At 40.5% G+C, this 22,770-nt stretch overlaps 1 protein-coding gene across 1 annotated transcript in view; it reads left to right on the forward strand.

The window, feature by feature from the left end:
* LOC109210920 overlaps positions 1-21,169 on the forward strand; it is a 26,479-nt gene extending 5,310 nt beyond the window's left edge. Inside the window, exons 2-4 of the mRNA XM_019374404.1 lie at positions 18,854-19,601; positions 19,926-20,504; positions 20,969-21,169. Of these exons, the coding sequence (XP_019229949.1) occupies positions 18,854-19,601; positions 19,926-20,504; positions 20,969-21,169 (1,528 nt within the window). The remainder of the gene's footprint in view (positions 1-18,853; positions 19,602-19,925; positions 20,505-20,968) is intronic.
* The last annotated feature ends 1,601 nt before the right edge of the window (positions 21,170-22,770 follow it).

Raw genomic sequence — 22,770 nt, forward strand, 5'->3', positions numbered from 1 at the left:
TGAAACTTGCAATATTTCCTTCTTTACTTCCTTAAGAGCAACAGCTTCAGCCCATTTTGAGAAGTAGTCAGTTGCAGCCAAGATGTATAGGTGCCCACGAGAGGACTTTGGCAGTGGTCCAACAACATCTAATCCCCAAGCGTCAAATGGCCAGGATGCAACAGTCGGGTGCAACACTTCAGGAGGTTGATGAATAAAATTCGCATGGAATTGACAAGCCTTGCATCTTCGAGCGTAGTCCAAGCAATCTTTTACCATCGTTGGCCAATAATATCCCATCCTTTTTATATGGAAGTGGAGCGTTGATCCAGACTGGTGTGACCCACATACCCCAGAATGTGCCTCTTGCAAAGCTTGGAGAGCTTCTTCTTCTCCTAGGCATCGCAAGAGTACTCCCTCGAACGACCTTCTGTATAGAGTATCCTTTTAGTAAAGGAAGCGAGGTGCACGACGACGGATTTCAGTCCTTCTCCTCGGATTTTCTGGAAGTATCCCATAGCATAAGTAGTCGATAATGGGTTGTCTCCATTCTTTTTTCTCAACTTCAGAAACAGCAACAAGATGCTTGAGTTCGTTTTCTTCACCTTCAGCCTCATTTGGCGGCGGTACTACCCATTTTTGGCAGACGGTAACTTGCGCTTGGTCAGGTAGGGCTAATGATTAAGCTAGAGCAGCTAAAGCATCAGACTTCTTATTTTCTTTCCTTGGCACATGCTGAATAGTCACATTATCGAGCCACCCCATCAAATTTTTAGCGTAATCATGATATGGGCATAGTTCAGGCTTCTTGACCTCGTAACTACCCAAAAGCTGATTGACCACTAACTGGGAGTCACCAAAGACTTGCAATTGCTTCATATCAACGACCATTTCAAGCCCAAGTGTTAATGCTTGATACTCAGCAACATTGTTGGAACAGAGTTGTGTCAAGGTGAAGGAGTAGGGCAAGACTTCACCTTGGGGAGTGACAAATACTACGCCAGCCCCGTCTCCCCAATGATGCGCAGCACCATCAAAGTACATCTTCTATGGAGGTTGAACTTAAACGACCATTGCGTCCTCATCAGGTAGTTCATCAGTTAGCTCCCAGTCATCAGGTATCGGATGATCTGCCAAGAAGTCTGTCAATGCTTGTCCTTTTACAGCCTTTTGGGGGATGTACAAATTCTCTAATTGTTGAAATTGGAGGTACCATCTCGCTAGTCGATCACTAAGAACAGGTTTTGACATCACGAAATTGATGGGATTTGCTTTAGAAACAAGACGGACAACATGAGCTTGAAAGTAGTGCTTCAACTTTTGAATTGAGAAGACTAGCGCCAAACACAACTTTTCAATTGGCAAATAATTTAACTCGTTAGGTGTCATCATCCTGCTCAAGTAGTTTAGAGAGTTTTCTTTCCCCTCACTATTTTCTTGGGCCAACAGTGCTCCAACAGACCTTTCCTGCGCCGCAATGTATAGTATCAATGGCTTTCCAGGTATAGGAGCTGCTAAAACTGGAGGCTTCATCAAGTAGGTTTTGATACTTTCGAAGGCATTGCTACAAGCTTGGTCCCACTTGAAAGGAACGCCTTTCTTCATGAGGCTACTAAATGGTTGGCACCTCCCAGCCAGGTTTGATATGAATCTTCTAAGGTATGCTAGCTTTCCTTGCAGACTTTTCAATTCATGGATATCTCGAGGCTCAAGCATTTTCAAAATGGCATCCACTTTGGCTTGATCAATTTCGATCCCTCGATGTCGGACAATGAAACCAAGGAACTTTCTAGAAGTAACTCCAAAGGCACATTTCAATGGATTCATCCTATGTTGGTACCTCTCGAGCAATTCAAATACCATCCTCAAGTCTTTCATGTGGTCTCCCTTCTCTCTTGATTTCACTACCAAGTCGTCAACATAGCATTCGACATTCTTGTGGAGAAGATCGTCGAAAATATTCTGCATAGCCCTTTGGTAAGTAGCACCAGCATTCTTCAAGCCAAAGGCATTACCTTGTTGCAATAAATACCCTTGGGGGTGCGGAACGCAGTAAGCTCTTCACTTTTTGGTGCCATGTGAATTTGGTTATAGCCCGACGAACCGTCCATGAAAGACATTGCCTTGTAACCAGTAGTAGCATCGATCATCAGCTCTGGAATAGGAAGCGGGAATTCATCTTTGGGACACGCATTATTGAGGTCACTGAAGTCAACGCATACTCGAATCTGGCCATTCTTCTTCCTTACAGGGACAATACTTGAAACCCATGTTGGGTATTTAACTTCCCGAATAAATCCAGCTTCAATGAGTTCGTTAACTTCAGTTTCAATCAGGGGAACCAAGTCCGGTCTAAAGTGCCTTTGAGCTTGTTTAACAGGGCGAGCACCATTTTTGACTGCAAGGTGATGGACTGCTACTTTCGGGTCCAAGCCAGGCATCTCTTTGTAACTCCAAGCGAAGACATCCCTGAACTCCTTGAGTAACTCAATATAAGTGCTCTCTTCATCAGCTTCTAGTAAAGCACTTAGGTAGGTGTGAGCACGTGATTTTTGCCCTATATGAATTACTCCCATAGATTCAAGAAAAATAAATTCTCCCACTATTTGCAATTTCGTTGATTTTTGTAGCATTTTTCGTTAATTGTTTGCATTTGTCTACGCATGTTAATTTTGTTTAATTCATGAAAAATATGAAATATACTGCATTTGCATTTAGGATTTAGTTTTACATTTTTAGATTAGTTAGTAAATTAGTTTGTTCTATAAAAAGGGAAAAAATCACAAAAAAATAACTTATTTTTGCAATTTTTAATTTTGGGAGTTTTTCTTTTAATTTGGTATTTAATTATTTGTGGTAATTGTTATTTAGAGTTAGTTAGTTTAATTTAATAGGATAATTTGATTAGGAATTAATTTAGATTTTATTTTTAATTTTAATTTAAAAGAAATTAGAAAAAAAAATGAAAAGAAAAAGAAAAGAAAGAAGAAGGAAATCTGTTTGGGCTAGACATAATTTAATTTTTCCCCAGCCCAATTGAAATTCCCCCATACCTATTCAGAACCGGCCCAAACCCGCCCCAATACCCGGTCTTCCCCACCAGTAAGCCAAACGACCCCGTTTCAATAGCAGGTGATCAAAACCGTTGATCTTCTTTGATCGAACGGTCCGGAAGTGGGTATGGTTTAATATAATATTGTCTGAATCCAGCCCCCCCCCCCCAATCGTCTCTCACCTCATATCTCTCAGAAACTCACCATGAACCCTAGAGCCGCCCTCTTTTCCCACACCATCCGCCGGCGAGGCCACCCCCAATCCACCCAAAATTCACACCTTAGAACCCTCTCCGTCCCCCCATCCCAAATCTCTAACCCTTTACCCTCGAATCAACCCCGAACTCGTCGATCTTAAACCGAAATATGAGACCTAAAATTTCAAACCCTAAAATCGGCAGATTTGGTAATGATTGAGGCCGAAATGGACCTTGGTCATGTGTTTTCATCTGAGAACACATGATTAAGACCCCTTTCAGTCAAAATCGAAAGATCGAAGAAGGATTTCAAGGTCTGTTCAGCCCGGTTTAGGTATTTTCACTTGTTTCCGCTGTTTCTTTTCTTGTCTTTTATCTCTTTTCTGTTTCTTCTTCTCTTTTTCCTCATTATGTGTTCGTTTCAATTTTGTCCATGCATGAGTTGTTTGATAATCAACATAGTTTATTTTGTTGTTGTTCAAATCAATTAATTCATTTTCCTTTCTTTTGGGTTTTTGGGCTTTGGCTTAAGGTTTTCGGGTTTTCTTTTGGGTAATTTTAGGTCAGTCCTTAGAATGGTGAATCCCTGATTGATTTTAATTAGGTTCTAAAGAATCAAAAGCCCAGGTAGGGATTTAATTTGGACCCATTAAATTGGGTCAATTTGACCCGGGTTCTGCCTGGCCTCAAGGGGTAATAACAGGGGCTTAAGGTGGTAGTTTAGGAACTCTAGGTAGAGGAATCTTTGTAACAGCCTAAGGAAACTTCTAGGAAGCTGGGGTGGGGACTAAATTGAAGTTCTGAAAATTAAACTAGGGGTACCTAAGCTAAAATGAAAATATCAAAAGGAGTAGGGTGCAAAACTAGTTGCATTTCTGCAGCCCTAAATGCCTTGCCAATAAAGGCACCTTTACTTGATATTCAAGTCAGAAGAATTAGAGAAAAAATCCAGAAAAACTTAAACGGCTGCATACTTGGATCTAACACTGATTTCCTTGCATTACTTGTTTGAAAATTGGCCCAAATTTTCTTAGTCTATAGTTTCTGATCTTCATTACTTAGTTAAAACCACTGAAAATGATGAGATCTCACACTTGGGTTGAAATGGATTGAACTCTGGTTTGTTTTGAAAATTCTGGGTTTGGATTTTGCTGTGGAAACACTGTTATATTGGCTGATTTTCTGGGATTTGAAAAAGGGTCTAATATTTTGCTGGCTTTTGGATTCCAAATATGGATTGAAATTGCTATTCTGCTGTTAACTACTGCTGCTAAACTACTGCTGATCTCACCCTCTTCTTCTGAATCTGTAGCTATTTTTGGTTGTATCCAGGTACATTTTCGAATCCTTGGCATTTTCAGGGATTGGGAGACCCTCTTTCAGCTACCCAAACACTTATACCATTTGATACCCTCTTGAGCCTGTACTAGTTTCTTTGACCTCCCCTCTTTTGGAATCAAGTTAGAGTCATAAAACAAAACAAAAAAAGTTTATGTCCCAATAGGTTTATTTGAAAAGGTCCATACCGAAAGGAAAATTCGAAAAAAACGAAGAAATAGAAAAATAGAGATAAAAAGGGAAAAGAAAAAAAAAGGGGAAAAGAAAGAAAAAGAAAGAAAAGAAAAAAAAGAAGAGAAAAAGAAAAGAAAAAGAAAAATAGCAACACCAAAAGTAGTCTTGTGAACTACGTTTGACCTGATTCTTGTCACCACAAGATACGTAGGCAGCCTCACGGTTCGGTCATACCAAATAAAATATTTTATAATCCCACGACGTCGAGAGTGGGATATTCAAAAAAAAATCAAAACAAAGAGGAGAAAGAGGAAAAAATAGATTCAAATTCCCTTGTTTTAGAAATTGGGGCAAAGTTTTTAGAATGGATTCCAAAAGTTGTAAATAAATTAACCTCATTGTCATAGTTATTTTGAGCCTTTATGATATCCTTTCTTTCTAACCCTGTCCAAAAGCCATGTTACAGCCCAAAAAAGACCTCCCGGATAATCTTTGAGAGTGTTGAGTTTAGACACACCAGGAGCATACGACGTTTTTACTATGGTCATGGCCTTGTCATCTGCAAAATCAGAGGAACTAAGAAGAAAAGAACAAAATGAGAGAGTCTTATTGGTGAAGACCTTCACAGGCACCATAAGGCGATGGTGAGTTGAGAGAAGAACAAAATGAGAGAGGCTTGATGGTGAAAACCCTTCGGGCACCACAAGTCGAATGAGGATCATGAATCAGATTGGATAATCGAAGCATTGAAGTCCAGTTTTACATTGTAGAGGTACAACAAGAGTTGAACATCAGACTTGTTTGACAGATTATGCCACTTAATCCACAGGTGCATGTTATGGTCATTAGAGTTGGTATCCACATCTGATACGTTTCTACTTTGTAGTTTTCTTGTTAGGAATCATCTCTTTCCGTTGTCCTTTACTCTATTCCTTTTGTCTTGTTTACTTCCTCTCCCTGAGTCTGTTTGGTCAGAACAAGTGAGAAATGACTTCAAAATTTGCCACCAGCTTTCCAATTGCACAAAACGGGATCTGGCTAGCACATCAAAGTGTCATAAGTCAAGAAAGAACAACAAGTGCACTGAGTTGGTAACAATCAACATGCTTTGGGATCCATGTGAAATACAAAGGTCTAGTATATATCAATTCATGAACAATGCAACAGATGGAGGGTGTTAGGTGAACGGATCAAAGGTATTTTCTGTGATAAGATTGACAAAGAAAGCGGTTAACCAGTGACAAGCAAGGTCTTCCAAGCAGAAATCAAAGTTATTATGGCAAGTGAAGGAGCAATAGACCTCAAGGCCAAGGCCGGTGTTTTAAGTCAGGAAAGAACAGCATGCACACTGAGGGCATGGCAATTAACGTATTGTGGGATTCATGTGAAATACAAAGGTTCGATAAATGTCAATTCATGAGAAAAGTGCAACAGATAGAGGATGTTGGGTTTGAACGGATCAGAGGCATTTTCTGAGATAAGGGTGACAGAGAAAGTGGTTAGTCAATAAACAAGCAAGGTCTTCGAGTGGAAATCAAAGTTATCATGGGAAGTGAAGGAGCAATCGCCCTCAAAGTCAAGGCCACAAACCAACCACCATATTTTTAAACTGACAAGATTTTTCTTGGATTTGAAACAGGGGCAGAAAATTTTGTTTGTTTCGGAGAAACCCTCCGTAAGGAAAAGCAAGCACCAGACAGGTTTGACTGTAAATTCTCAGGACCCTCCTGGAAAATGGGACCTAGTTTAAAATTCAAAACAATCATGAGTAGCAAAATCTAGCATAAATGTACCCCAAAGGAATATAAGTTGGCTTCAAAGTTTTCATGCTTGAGATAGGATTCAATTAGGTGTTTTCAGGACCCTCCTGGATAATGGATGTAGTTTTAAGACTTTCTTAGATAACAAGATTTAGCGAAAGTCACACCTTTAGAAGATATAATTTAGCTTTAAAACTGTCATTGGGATCTAGCTTTCAAATTCTTAGTGATATTTGGTAACATGATTCAGTTAACACTCACAGATGTGCCCAGCCACCAAACTGGGGCAGAAAATTTTCTTTGTTTTGTCTATTTTGTTGAAATCAGGAACCCACCTGGAGAACAAAGTAGATCAAGTGTTGGTAATCAGGAGCCCACCTGGAGAACAAAGCAGATCAAGTGTTGGTAATCAGGAGCCCACCTGGAGAACAAAGCAGATCAAGTGTTGAAATCTGGAGCCCGCTTGGAGAACAAAGCAGATCAAGTATTGAAATCTGGAGCCCGCCTGGAGAACAAAGCAGATCAAGTGTCGGTAATCAGGAGCCCACCTGGAGAACAAAGCAAATCAAGCGTCGGTAATCAGGAGCCCAACTGGAGAACAAAGCAGATCAAGCGTCAGTAATCAGGAGCCCACCGGGAGAACAAAGCAGATCAAGTGTCGGTAATCAGGAGCCCACCTGGAGAACAAAGCAGATCAAGCGTCGCTAATCAGGAGCCCACCTGGAGAACAAAGCAGATCAAGCGTCGGTAATCAGGAGCCCACCTGGAGAACAAAGCAGATCAAGCGTCGGTAATCAGGAGCCCACCTGGAGAACAAAGCAGATCAAGTGTTGGTAATCAGGAGCCCACCTGAAGAACAAAGCACCAATATTCAAAGAAAGACGGTCAAGTTCGGCAATCAGGTATCCACCTGGAGGAAAGGAAAAGCTTCTCAGATTACAATTCAAATCAGCAACAAAGGAGTTACACCTGAAGAATACAAGTCAACAAGGCAGCAGGAACCACAAGATCAAGTTTGAGGATATAGTTAGGATTTTTGTAATGCATAGATCATAGTTTAGTCTAGCTTCTTTTTATTTTGTCATGGTGTAATAAGGAGTTCAGTAAGCAGTAGCAGCAGCAGCAACAGTGAAATCACAGCATCATGGTAGTCCCAGCTACTGAAACTTCCCGAACTACACTGACCTAATTCCTTTAGAGCCAAGGATATGTAGGCAACCTCGGAAGCAGGGTGCGGTCAAATCTTTTTAAAAAAATGCTTCCCACGGAGTATTCAAACGGGCAAAAATCGCTCGTATCCGTTCACTTTATCTTTGCACGAAAACTCTTCGTGCTTCCGAGCAAAGAGGGGCAGCTATGAGCACGTGATTTTTTCCCTATATGAATTACTCCCATAGATTCAAGAAAAATAAATTCTCCCATTATTTGCAATTTCGTAGATTTTTGTAGCATTTTTCGTTAATTGTTTGCATTTGTCTGCGCATGTTAATTTTGTTTAATTTATGAAAAATACAAAATATACTGCATTTGCATTTAGGATTTAGTTTTACATTTTTAGATTAGTTAGTAAATTAGTTTGTTCTATAAAAAGGGAAAAAATCACAAAAAATAGCTTATTTTTGCAATTTTTAATTTTGGGAGTTTTTTTTATATGGAATTTAATTATTTGTGGTAATTATTATTTAGAGTTACTTAGTTTAATTTGATAGGATAATTTAATTAGGAATTAATATAGGTTTTATTTTTAACTTTAATTTAAAAGAAATTAGAAAAAAAAATGAAAAGAAAAAGAAAAGAAAGAAGAAGGAAATCTGTTTGGGCTAGACATAATTTAATTTTCCCCCAGCCCAATTGAAATTCCCCCATACCCATTCAGAACCGGCCCAAACCCGCCCCAATACCGGTCTTCCCCACCAGTAAGCCAAACGACCCCGTTTCAATATCAGGTGATCAAGACCGTTGATCTTCTTTGATCGAACGGTCCGAAAGTGGGTTTCATTTAATATAATATTGTCCGAATCTAGCCCCCCCCTCCCCCCCATCGTCTCTCACCTCACATCTCTCAGAGACTCACCATGAACCCTAGAGCCGCCCCCTTTTCCCACCACCATCCGCCGGTGGCGCCACCCCGAATCCACCCAAAATTCACACCCTATAACCCTCTCCGTCTCCCCATCCCAAATCTCTAACCATTTACCCTCAAATCAACCCCGAACTCGTCGAATCTTAAATCGAAATATGAGACCTAAAATTTCAAACCCTAAAATCGGCATATTTGGTAATGATTGAGGCCGAAATGGACCTTGGTCATGTATTTTCATCTGAGAACACATGATTAAGACCCCTTTCGGTCAAAATCGAAAGATCGAATAATGACTTCAAGGTCTGTTCAGCCCGGTTTAGGTATTTTCACTTGTTTCCGCTGTTTCTTTTCTTGTCTTTCTTCATCTCTTTTCTGTTTCTTCTTCACTTTTTCCTCATTATGTGTTCGTTTCAATTTTGTCCATGCATGAGTTGTTTGATAATTAGCATAGTTTATTTTGTTGTTGTTTAAAATTAATTAATTCATTTTCCTTTCTTTTGGGTTTTTGGGCTTTGGCTTAAGGTTTCCGGGTTTTCTTTTGGGTAATTTTTGGTCAGTCCTTAGAATGGTGAATCCCTGATTGATTTTAATTGGGTTCTGAAGAATCAAAAGCCCAGGTAGGGATTTAATTTGGACCCATTAAATTGGGTCAATTTGACCCGGGTTCTTCCTGGCCTCAAGGGGTAATAACAGGGGCTTAAGGGGGTAGTTTAGGAACTCTAGGTAGAGGAATCTTTGTAACAGCCTAAGGAAACTTCTAGGAAGCTGGGGTGGGGACTAAATTGAAGTTCTGAAAATTAAACTAAGGGTACCTAAGCTAAAATGAAAATATCAAAAGGAGTAGGGTGCAAAACTAGTTGCATTTCTGCAGACCTAAATGCCTTGCCTATAAAGGCACCTTTGCTTGATATTCAAGTGAGAAAAATTAGAGAAAAAATAAAAAAAAACTGAAACGGCTGCATACTTGGATCTAACACTGATTTCCTTGCATTACTTGTTTGAAAATTGACCCAAATTTGCTTAGTCTATTGTTTCTGATCTTCATTACTTAGTTAAAACCACTAAAAATGATGAGATCTCACACTTGGGTTGAAATTGATTGAACTCTGGTTTGTTTTGAAAATTCTGGGATTGGATTTTGCTGTGGAAACACTGTTATATTGGCTGATTTTCTGGGATTCGAAAAAGGGTCTAATATTTTGCTGGCTTTTGGATTCCAAATATGGACTGAAATTGCTATTCTGCTGTTAACTACTGCTGCTAAACTACTGCTGATCTCACCCTCTTCTTCTGAAGTTCTGTAGCTATTTTTGGTTGTATCCAGGTACATTTTCGAATCCTTGCAGTGAAAAATGTGAATGTTGAATGAAAGATGGTGTTCCAATGTCCAAATTTCAGCCTCATTTTAAAGTCTGAACGTAGTAGTCTTGTTATGGCTTGATGTTTATCAATTAGTTTGTTTACAGTTTTAACTGAACTTGGTATAATTTCAGTGAATGCTATGTAGTTGGTGATGGGCTGGGTTCGATGTTGATTTCCCCTTTTAACATTTCTGGTGTTGAGTGCAAGTTTAGAGATCCAACTTGGGTCTTGCCTTCGTTTTCTCCTTAGCCCTCAAATAATTTGGGCCATGAGGCTGCAAAGTTGAAGCGCAGGTGTTTTTCGCTGGGCCTGCCCATTTCGACCTTTGGGCTTAACGTTGAATATGGCACGAGCCATCCTTTCTTTAAATAACCAAATTTGTTTTCTTTATTCAATGCAAATCTTCTTTTGTTATGCTTGCCTGAATGCTGGAGTTAAAAGCAAGAGGGACATAAACTCGATTCATATAATGTTATTAATTAGATTTTGGTAATGATTGAGGAGAGCCGTAGTAGATAAACGATTAGTTTATGGCCCTCAATATTTTGATCAATTTTTGGACAAATAGATTGGAGGTGTGCCGTGACAAATAAAATCTTAAATTGCATGGCCCTCGTTTAATTAATATTTTTATCCTTAGAAATCGAGGCGTGCCATTTAGCAAATTTTCCATGGCCCTCGCAAAGTTGCAAATGCGTACTTGCTTCAGGCTCGATATTTTAATAATTTACCTTCCTAAACTCGGGTGTGCATTTATGTGACCCAAATCCAAATCTCAACAATGTTAGGTAAAATATGTCGAGAGCCGCGGGTGCATTTATGTGACGTGGTTCAAGACGTATTTTAAATGACGTTGCAATTTTTTCTTAAAAATAATTAAAAGCGGTTATAAAGGTTAAAATTGAACCATAGGCTAAAACATGTATTAAAATCAGATAATAGGCCAATTATAACAGTTGAGTGACCGTGCTAGAACCATGGAATCTGGGAATGCCTAACACCTTCTCCCGGGTTAACAGAATTCCTTACTCGGATTTCTGTGTTCGCGGACTGTAAAACAGAGTCAATCTTTTCCTCGATTTGGGATTTGAACCGGTGACTTGGGACACCATAAAATCATCCTAAGTGGCGACTCTGAATTTAATATATAAATAATCCCGTTTCGATTTGCACTTTAAGTTGGAAAAAACTCCTTTATACCCTTCCGGGGGTGTAGGAAAAAGGAGGTGTGACAGTAGGTGGATCTTGGTTCCTCATCGTGCCAAGGTTAACATCTTTTAAGGCATCAACTGTCGTCTTCACTCCTTCTTCAAGATCAGGTGGAGCATCTTTCGCATCTTCATCTTCTTAAGGGTCCCCATCATTGAAGGATATGTGATAACACGGCGAAACATCCTCCAATTCCACATTATCTTCCATCAAAGATGGAATGCCATTCTCGACTTGTATAGTAACATGATACGAAGAACCCACACTTTCTTCGTCTTCATCATGTTCCTTAGTATAGACCACAGTATATGGCTTTACCTTCAGTACTTCTTTACATGAAACCACAAGTTTTGTTTGTCGCCTCATTCTAGAAGGAACCAAACTTTGGAAATCCTTAGAGATCTCCTGGATTTTGGGTGAAGCGGGTGTTCTTATGCTTTGAAAATTTCTCCGGAACTTGTTCCCCTTCTTTAGTGGACCCAATCTTTCAAACACGGAGGTCCTCGCATGTGATCTTCCAAGTCGATCAAAGATAAAAGGCTTGTTAGAAGCGGATGATTCATCTTCTACAGTGATATAATTGTTGCTCGCCCTTCTTATTGAGATGCGCACTGGTGACGGTTGCTTGTATCCTAAACCTTTACGTGGTTGCCTCGTTGCAACTTTCGATGGGAGCTTCCCTAACTTTGTTAGCTCATTGGGATTGTATCCAGCTTTCGCAAATAGCTTGTAAGCGTTAGGGTCAAAACCTTCATCTGTTCGCTTTGTAGGGAGTGCCACATTCTGCAAATGATTTTGGGCTACAAACCCTGCAAGTGGCATTGAGGACGACTTTACTGCCTCAATTCGTTTGACCGGAAGAGTTAACTCCTTTATCATGTTAGCTTGGCGATTAGATGATTCACTTTCATCTTTCTTCCTTTTAGGGACATATTGGAGCGCCGGACTTACTTTCTTGCCATAAGACGTAATAATCCCTCTATAAGATTTATTCGCGTTGGGTTGTACCTCCTTACTAGAAGCTTTGGCTTCACCCTAGTCTCCTCTTCTCTTTTAGTTGAGGGCTCTTTATTCTTGCTTTTCATGCCATCATCAACTTTCAGCTCCTTCACAATGCGGTTCTTCAAGTAGAACTTTGCATCGGCGAAGTGTGACTCAGCCTCGGTGAATGGCTCATCATTAGCAACTACCGTCTTCTCGACTTCACCCTCGTAGTATTTTAAACATTGATGGTAGGTAGATGGAACTACTTTATTCTCATGTATCCAAGGCCTCCCAAGCAAAACATTGTATGAAGTCTTCGCGTCGATCACATGCAGCATGCACTTGATTGCATATCTTCAATAGTGATTCCCAGCCTGATCGCGCCTATGGCTCTTTGCCCCCCTTGGTTGAATCCTTGGATCATCACACGACTTTCTGAGAGTTCGTTCATGGGAATACCAAGTTCTTTCATAGTGTGGATTGGCAAAATGTTCACTGAGAATCCTCCATCAACCAAAATCCGATTTACCCTTTCATCGCGCATTTAGCCAACCAGGTACAATGGGCAGTTATGAGGAGTGTCACCTAGCAAAAGATCGTCATTTGTGAACGTGACCTTTTCCTCGGAAGCATTAACTTCTTGAGGAGTAGACTCGATGGGCTTTTCCGAAGATGGTGCCAACGGTAGGTCATCACTCTTTTCTTCCCCTTTGTCAGCATGGCAACAAGAGGCATCAATGCCCTCATGGGAAATCTTCGTGCGGAACCAACTTGGTAAAAACTCCTCCAAGGTCATTGGATTTCGTGGCTTTTGAGAATTGTGCATCTCCACTTTTGCTTTCTTCAAATGCCTAACTGGATTCTTTTTTGTTGGTCTTTTTACCATCATCTTCCTTGTTGGTCGTTCTATTAGTTCTTTTCGTGGGCTCCTTTTGTGGTGCCTACGATGAGTCACTAATGTCCAACCTTCATCATCATCAGGTTGATTGACTTCAGCTTTGTCGCTCTCCAGTAATTCTTCATCTTTACTTTCTTTAAAACCACATAAGTCATCCGTACTGAATGAGCTAAAGGTGATAGAGACTTGATTTGCGCTTGCTTTCTCATCTTCAAGCACGATCTTCTTTTCGCGAGCCAAGTCCATGACTTTATCCTTGAAGACAACGCACTTCTCCAGAGGGTGGCTTACAAGTCGGTGATATTTGCAGTAATTTGGGTCATTTGTTTTCCCAGCTTCATTTGGTCGCATCATCTCCGGAAGCTCAATGAGATTCAACTCGAGGAGTTCTTCGAAAATGGCTGGCACATTAGAATCCAGGAATGGTTACTCTTTCTCCTGCATTTCTTTTAGACTCAACTTTCCACTTGGCTTGTCTTGAAAAGAAGTGGATTTCATACTCTGTTTCTTGATCACCTTCGTCGTGAACTTCATAGGTGAAGTATTGACATTCATATCTTCTTTGCTTTCAGACTTGGGCACGAACTTGCCCTACTTCCTGACTTCTTGCTTGTCATTCGCTTTGCGAGGTTCATAGATGGGCAGCCTTTCATTTCCAGCGGAGGCCATGCTCAATTCCATGTCATGGGCACGAGTTGCAAGTTCTTCAAATGTGCCAGGCTTGATACCTTGCAAGATGTAGCGCAATCCCCAATGCATGCCTTGGATGCACAATTCTATGCCTGAAGCTTCACTAAGCCTGTCTTTGAAGTTGAGGCTTGCATTCCTCCAACGATTGATAAAGTCGATAACTGGTTCCCCCTTTCGTTGACGATTATTTATAAGCTCTATCATACTCACAGTGCATCTTGTGCTATAAAAGCGATTGAGGAATTCTTGCTCTAGTTGATCCCAGCTATCAACAGATCCAGCCTCGAGGTTCGTGTACCAATCAAAAGAATTTCCTTTTAATGAGCGGACAAACTGCTTGACGAGGTAATCTCCATAAGTCCCAGCATTGTTGCATGTCTCAACAAAGTGCGCCACATGTTGCTTTGGGTTACCTTTACCATCAAACTATTGAAACTTTGGAGGTTGATAGCCAGCAGGCATCTTCAACATATCGACCCTTGCAGTGTACGGCTTTGCATATGTAAGGGAGGATTTGGCAGCAACTTCATATTTGTTCTTAATGGTTCCTTCAATTGATCGATTGGAATCATCCTTTCAGATGAGACAGGGATAGCCTTTGTGGATGCTGCTTGTCTCGGGGGAGAGTCACTCTATAGAACCTCTGGGAGCTTGCCGGGTGCATGGGTGGATTCTTCTTCCATCAAGATTCCCACCCTGTCTGTTAGCTTGTCAATTCTAGCCTTTTGATTTTGCATGCATTTGGTCAAGCCAGCAATTTCTTCCGTCAAGTTTGCCAACTGCTCCTCCATAGATAAAGTGTTTGTCACCATGGCTTGCATGATTGTCGTGGACGATGGATAGTAGCATGGATTTTCACACAGATTTATCCTTGATTGGCTCACGCTATGCGGTGTAAGTAGGGAGGATCCATCACTTGAAGCATCATCATCTTCCTTCACAGCAGAGTGCTTGGATCCGGAGAGGTTAAGCGAGTAAGAATTTTCTTGATCTTTTCAGCAACATCACTTCCTCCTTCAGATGCGTTTGTGGAAGATCTTGCTCCTTTTGAGGATGAAGATCCGAAAACAGGGGTTGATGTGGACGGCACTTGGGGTGCTTGTTGTCCTAAAGAGCTTTCTTTGCTCCTCGTAACTGGTCCGAAGCTTCCAAAGGTAACATCGAGGATGCTTTTCACATCAGCATAGAACCTGGAGTTAGCAGCCTTGGTGGATGTTGATCTGGAGTTGATTTTCTTCGAAGCCATTTCAATGTTCTTGAACATTGGTGATTGAAAAGTTGAGATGAGAGGTAGAGATTGTCCCACCGAGTGTCACGACCCCCATTCACCCTCCATGAACATGTCGTGATGGCACCTAGTTCCTACAACTAGGTAAGCCTAACAGTGCGGAAATAACAATTCAACTTGAGGAATAATCAATTAAAACCAAACATATGGAAAATAACAACTGAATATAAGGCCGACCGGCCTATACAACTCTGAAGATATGCGGAAGTCTACAACTCAATCCCAAAACCCCAAAACTCACGGGAAACACAGGCTAATAGAATTACCATAAGTACTCTAATCTCCAGAATATCTACATCAAGAGTATGATAGGATAACAGCTCTACAACTAGAATAAGGAAGAAGACTCTTCGGTCTGCGGACGCTGCAGATATACCTCGAAGTGTCCGTTTATCTCCTCGCCTCAAGGATAGTGCGCCTGAGAAGAGGTACCTGGATCTGCACATGAAAAACATGCGCAGGAAGGGCATGAGTACACCACAGCGGTACTCAGTAAGTGCCAAGCCTAACCTCGGTTGGGTAGTGACGAGGAAGGTCAGGGCCCTACTGAGACAAAATATAATAATAATAATAATAATTTAACAATATAAAAATCTGACAGATATAATAAGTACGGCAGTGAGATAAGACAAGTCAACGAGGCTATAACAACTACACGAGTACAGAATAAACACAGCTCAATACCAATGATAACAATGAGGGTCTCCCAGGATACCGTCCTGTAGCCCTTTTTTTCTCAACTGTCCACTGGATCTCCCGGGATACCATCCCGTAGTCCATCATATGTGTACATCCGAAGGATCTCCCGGGATACCGTCCCGTAGTCCAACCACCAGATGTGCAGGGGGATCTATCGGGAATCTAACCCGCAGTCCCAAAGTAAAAGTGCAGGGGGATCTATCGGGAATCTAACCGGCAGTCCCAAAGTAAAAGTGCAGGGGGATCTATCGGGAATCTAACCCGCAGTCCCAAAGTAAAAGTGCAGGGGGATCTATCGGCAATCGAACCCGCAGTCCCAAAGTAAACAAACAAGGGGGGAGCTACCGGAATCCCACATCCGTAGTCCAGTGTATATGGCAACCACAACCAGAAGATATTCAGAAATGAAGTACAAAAGGCAAACATCAGGTAGTACTAGCCTAGCATGCTTCACGTAGTACAGTCAAGGCAACTTAAACAGTTAGGAAGGTTAAATCAACTAAACATGCTTTTCTAATCTAACACATGTTATAACTGCAAGTAAAACAAGGCAAATATGAGGGAAACTCAGTCTCAATATCTTAAGTAAAAATCGGGTTTTTCAACAATTAGCTCAAGTACATGCTCGTCACCTCACGTACAAGGCACTCAATTACCACATATCAAATCCTAAGGGGAAAGGTCCCCCACACAAGGTTAGACAAGCCACTTACCTCGAACCGGCTCAAAATCAACTAGAAACCACGCCTTTGCCACGAGTATCCGACTCCAAATAGCCCAAATCTCTTCAATACATTTACATATCATAAATAACATCGCAAACAACTGGTTTTGCTATTTAATTCAAAGCTACAGCGTGAAATTAGGTGAAATGACCAAAATGCCCTTCAGGCCAACACCTCGGAATCGAATAATTTTCACATTTTCAGAATCCTCGTACTCTCACGAGTCTAACCATATAATAATCTCCCAAATCGGAGGTCAAATGCTCACTCAAAACTCAATGGTTTAGCCTATGAAGTTTTGCCCAATTTCTTCCAATTTTTTTGATCCCAAATTCGAATTTAAAGGATGGATTTATCTACAAAATGATGAAATATAACTAGAAGGGATTATAGAAACGTTACCCAATAGTCTTCTCTTCAAAACCCTCTGAAAATCGCCCTTGCCCGAGCTCAATTTGGTTTTTCTAACTTATGAAATCAAACCCTCGAATTAATATTTCTGAAAAGTCATTTCCGCTTCTGCGGACAAGGGACCGCTTCTGCGGACCACGAGCCGCTTCTGCGGTTTTCATTAAAAATCCAGGGTTCCGCTTCTGCGGTCTTAAACCGCGCCTGCGGTTTCCGCTTCTGCGAAATACTTATCGCTTCTGCGGTTTCTCACAAAAGACTCAGGGCCGCATCTGCGATAGAAACCTCGCAGGTTCGTAACCGCATCTGCGGTAGATCCTCCGCACCTGCGGAAAAGCTGAGGGAGCCCAAATTTGCTCCTGCGATGCTAAGGCCGCTTCTGCGGCTCCGCACCTGCGGAACCCAAACCGCAGGTGCGGTTATGACAGATACCAGCAGGTCTTCACCAACTCTTCAACTTCAAAACCTTCCGTCACCCATCCGAATTCATCCCGAGGCCCCCGGGACCTCAACCAAAAGAACCAATAAATTAAACTTGTACCAATCCTTAAACCACCTAAAACAACACCGGAAACCCGATTTAATCAATGATTCAAGCCTAAGAACTTCAAATTTCTTCACAATACGCTTTCGATCAAAAACCTAACCAGAACACGTCCGAATGACCTGAAATTTTGCACACCCATCCCAAATGACATGACGGAGCTACTGCAACTTCTGGAATTCCATTCCGACCCTCGAATCAAAAACTCACTATCGGACCGGAAAATTCAAAAATACAAACTTCGGCATTTCAAGCCTAAATGAGTTACGGACTTCCAAAATACATTCCGAACACGCTCCCAACCCCGAAATCACCTAACGGAGCTAACGGGACCGTCGGATTTCCATTCCGAGGTCGTCTTCACGCTGTTCTGACTACGGACCACTTTTTCACACTTAAGCTCTCATTTAGGGACTAAGTGTCCCAAAACACTCCGAATCCTAACACCGAACGTTCCAGCAAACCAAATAGCAGAAATGAACTTAGGGGAAGCAGTTAATGGGGGATCGGGGCGTAATTTCCAAAAACGACCGGCCGGGTCGTTACACCGGGCGTGCCAAAATTTGTAGACAATAAATTTGCGTCGAGAAAATAAAATCAAGACCGAAAAATATCGCAACAATCATAGTATTTTATGTCGAATATTTGAGTGTACAATCTCTATGAATCCTCTGATTCTTCTTTTCAGCAATAAATAAATTCAAGGGCCTTTGAGCTTGATCTTGAATTTGAATTTGATTTATCCATCGAGAACACTTTGATTGTTGCCACGAATTGTATCACGAACAAGTAGCCTTGATCTTGAAAGTCTTGTATTTGATTTGACTTCGTTCTTGATCTTGAATACTTGAATTGTTCTTCGTTCTTGAGCTTGAACTTGATTTCTTGAAGCTTGAAACTTGTGGAGGAATTTGCAGCATTTGATCCACGAGCTCTTTCTTGCTTCTTGTTATAACTTCTGGTCTTTTTTTCTGAGTTATGAAGACCCCTATTTATAGTTGTGGAAGGGAGAAGTCATGATAAGAACAAACTCTTTCCGACCAATCAAATTGAAATGTGACATGACCGCATTTGATTGGACAGAACATGTCACTTGCACACGTGGCGCGATTTCATTGGCCTTTAATGTGACTTGGCATGGCATGTCATTTTGACATGTGGCATGATCCCATTGGCTCTCCCGTTTGACTTGGCGTGCCATGTCATTTGACACGTGGCACCAAACTGGGCCTCTAGGAAGATGACATTTTGGGCCTAATGAAGTGAGCTCATCACTTTAGCCTAATTAAATGGGCTAGTACAATGGATTAAGACTTATTTATTTAACCCATATATATTGGACTTATATAATTCATTCAATTATATTAGCCCATATATTTATTTGGACCAATATATCTTGAATTTAAAATATAGCCTAAATTATTTTATGGATTTAATTTCAATAAAATTTATATGCCTACAGTATCATTTATGCATCAGATGCACATGTAGTTTGGGAAGATCTACAGGAGCGATTCGATAAGGTAAATCGAGTTCGCATCTTTCAGTTACACAGATCGATTTTGAGGTTATCTCAAGGAGCAGATTCTGTAGCTGTGTATTTTACCAAATTGAAGGAACTATGGGCTGAGTATGATGTTTTGGTGCCATATCTAAAATGTGGTTGTCCAAAATCAAAAGAACACATGACTCATTTACAGCAACAAAGAGTTGTGCAGTTCTTAGATAGGCTAAATGATACATATGACCAAGCTCGTAGACAAATTCTAATGAAGACCACTGAACCCACACTTAATCAGGCATATGCGCTCATAACAAAAGATGAGAGTCAACAATGTGCAGGAGGTGGAGTCATAGGTCATAAATCAGATCCCTTAGCCATGCAAGCAGGGAGAGGTCAAGGATTTTGTGGAAGGAAACACTGCCATATGAGAGGGCATACAAAGAAAAACTGCGACAAAATAGTAGGATACCCTGAAGATTTCAGAAGAAGGAAAGTATTTCATAGTATTCTAAAAACTGCAAATTATGTGGAAGGTTCTGTGAATCATGAAGAAGGAAATAAGGCTCAAAGTTTACAAGGAACATCAGGAGGAGATCATTTCTTTACAGAAGCACAGTACCAACAGATTCTAGATTTGTTAAACAAAGACTCACCACCAAGTGACATGAAGGCACAAAATCAAGCAACGACTGCAGCTATAATTACTGCATTATCTTTTAGTATGCATATCTGAAACAAAAGGAATGATGATTGAATTGTAGACTCAGTAGCAACACATCACATTTCATCTACCTTAGATTTAATGAGTGGTGTAAGAAGAGTAGATGACAGGACACAAGACAAAGTGACATTGCCAAATGGTGTCACTACAAAAATTTAACATGTCGGAAGTTCATATTTGTCAGATGTTGATAAACTAGAGAATGTACTACATGTTTCTGATTTTAAGTTTAATCTAATATCAATGTCCAAGCTAACCAGAGATCTATAATATGCTGCCACATTTCTGCCCACACTATGTGTGTTTCAGGACCTTTACAATAGTAGGGTGAAGGCGATTGGTAAAGAAGATGAAGGTTTGTACATACTGAAAGGAAGAGGAATCAGACTTTTAGCGACAAATGTGGATGTGAGAGATTCAAGTGGTGAAACAACATACTTGTGGCATGTGAGATTAGGCCATGCTTCTGTTCCTGTTATGCAGTATGTTTCCTTTTTGCATAATAAAGTAGATGATAATATGCAGAACAAATGTAATGTTTGCCCTTTAGCTAAACAGTCTAGACTTAGTTTTCCAAACAATGAGAAAAGGAGTGCTAGAGCTTTTAAATTGGTCCACATGGATGTATGGGGGCCATATAAGAAGAGCACTCATGATAGGAAGCATTACTTTTTTACAGTTGTGGATGATTTTTCTAGAGCTACTTGGATTTTCTTGATGCAGTTTAAGAATGAAACTATTATTTTCCTGAAGCAATTTGTTTCTATGGTTAAGTCACAGTTTGACACTTCTGTCAAGATTTTGAGAACAGATAATGGTAAAGGATTCTTCAATGCACAGTGGAATGAATTCTTGCTATCTCAAGGAATCATTCATCAAAGTAGTTGTGTACATACACCCCAGCAGAATGGAGTAGCTAAAAGAAAATATAGACATATACTGAATATTGCCGGGGCCTTAAAATTTCAAAGTCATGTTCCAGACATGTTTTGGGGGGAATGTGTATAAACTACTGTTTACTTGATTAATAGATTGCCTACCAGGATACTAAGTGGAAAAAGCCCTTATGGAATGTTGTATGGTAGAGAGCCCTCAATAGCACATTTAAGAGTTTTTGGATGCTATGTTATGCCACAAATCTGGTATTAGATAATAAGTTTGGTGCAAGGGCTAAACATGCTGGGGTATTGAACTACTCAAAGGGATATAGATTGTATGATTTAACTACTAGAACCTTTTTCATTAGCAGGGATGTATCCTTTAGGGAGAATGAGTTTCCACTTAGGAAAATAACACAACATCTATTCATATCTAATGACTTTGGTTCTAGTTTTTTAGAGACTGATTTGCAGGCTCAAACAAGTGGACTACCAGCAATTTCCAATCTTGAGGAATCATTTCAGGTTCCTAATACAGCAGAAACAACACATACATGCACCAGTTCACCAGCAAAGGACCGCAATAATGGAATTCATAATGCAGCATCACAAGCAGGAGAATTGGAAGAGTCATCAGTACCAAATGAAAATCATGATGCTGCACCACCAGTGTAGGAGACAGAAATAGATGGAATACAAACTACACATGGTGTGCTGAACAATGCTGAGGACATATCTGTTGGTTCACTTGTTCAAGATGGTGTCACTGAAGATGTTCAACATGGGCAAGATACACCTAGGACTGAGTCTGGTTCCAATGCACCAACTAGACAGTCACTAAGGGTAAAGAATCCACCTATATGGCAAAGAGACCATATGTTGCAGTCACAGAAGCCCTCAAAATGCAATTATCCAATCTCAAACTTCCTATCCTATGAGAAGATGTCATCAAAATACAGAAGTATGTCTCAATTTTTTCAGCCTTGAAGGAACCTTATAACTTCAAGGAAGCTATAAAAGGATGAGAGGTGGATCACAGCCATGAAGCAGGAGATACAAGCATTAGAAGATAATAAGACTTTGGAGGTTGTTGACTTACCACCAGGTAAAACTTCTATTGGATCCTAGTGGGTGTACAAAATAAAGTACCAAGCAAATGGAGAAGTTGAAAGATTCAAGGCACGACTAGTGGCAAAAGGATACAATCAACAAGAGGGATTAGAATATCATGAGACATTTTCACCAGTTGCAAAGATGGTGACTGTTAGGTCTCTGATAGCACTTGCAGCCGCAAAAGATTGGTCCTTATACCAAATGGATGTATTTAATGCTTATCTTCAAGGAGATTTATTTGAAAAAGTCTATATGGATTTACCACAGGGCTTCCAAAGGCAGGGGGAGCAGAAGGTATGTATGCTGCTTAAGTCTTTATATGGTCTCAAGCAAGCATCTAGGAAATGGAATTTAAAACTTACAGAAGCATTGACTGGCTTAGAGGGCATTCCGCACAATGACCAGTGCAATTCTCGCATCTATCAGTAGAGGGTTCAGATAAAGTAAGTAGCTCGCAAAGAGGGGATGAAATTGCAAAAAAGACTCGTGGGAAGTAGACAGAGACTTAGTTGATACAAACCTATGAATAGGAAAACGAAGACGGGTGGATCTACGTACCCCGAGAATAGAAGCTAGAGAACCTAAGTCTGAAGAAGAGTCTTGGTTCGAAGTATAGGGAGAGAGGGAGACCACTGAATCAGTTGGCTCAGCTCTGAAAACTGAGTGACGAGAATCTGTCTTCACAAACCTGCGAAACTTCCCCTTAAGCTGATCAAGCTGTTTCATAGAGAGCACTCATGACTACTCTATGTTCACTAAGAGGTTAGGCAAGGATATTGTCATCATCCTCATCTATGATGATGACTTGCTACTGACTGGAAGTAATGAGGATTTGATTGATGAAGCTAATACAACTTTGCATCAGCATTTTAAACTCAAAGACCTAGGAGAATTGAGGTATTTCTTAAGGATTGAGGTGTTGAGATCTAATCATGGAATATTACTTAACAGAAGAAAATATACTTTAAAGCTCATTTCTGAGCTGGGCTTAAGTGGTGTCAAGCCAGCATTAACACCACTTGAAGTCAATCAGAAACTCACAATGGTGGAATATGACAGAGCTGCTGGAATAGAAGATGAAGATCCCTTGACAGATGCAAATAGCTATCAAAAGCTGATAGGGAAATTGCTCTACCTGACAGTCACTTGACCAGATATCAGTT

Source organism: Nicotiana attenuata, unplaced genomic scaffold, assembly GCF_001879085.1.
Source record: "Nicotiana attenuata strain UT unplaced genomic scaffold, NIATTr2, whole genome shotgun sequence".
Classification (NCBI taxonomy): domain Eukaryota; kingdom Viridiplantae; phylum Streptophyta; class Magnoliopsida; order Solanales; family Solanaceae; genus Nicotiana; species Nicotiana attenuata.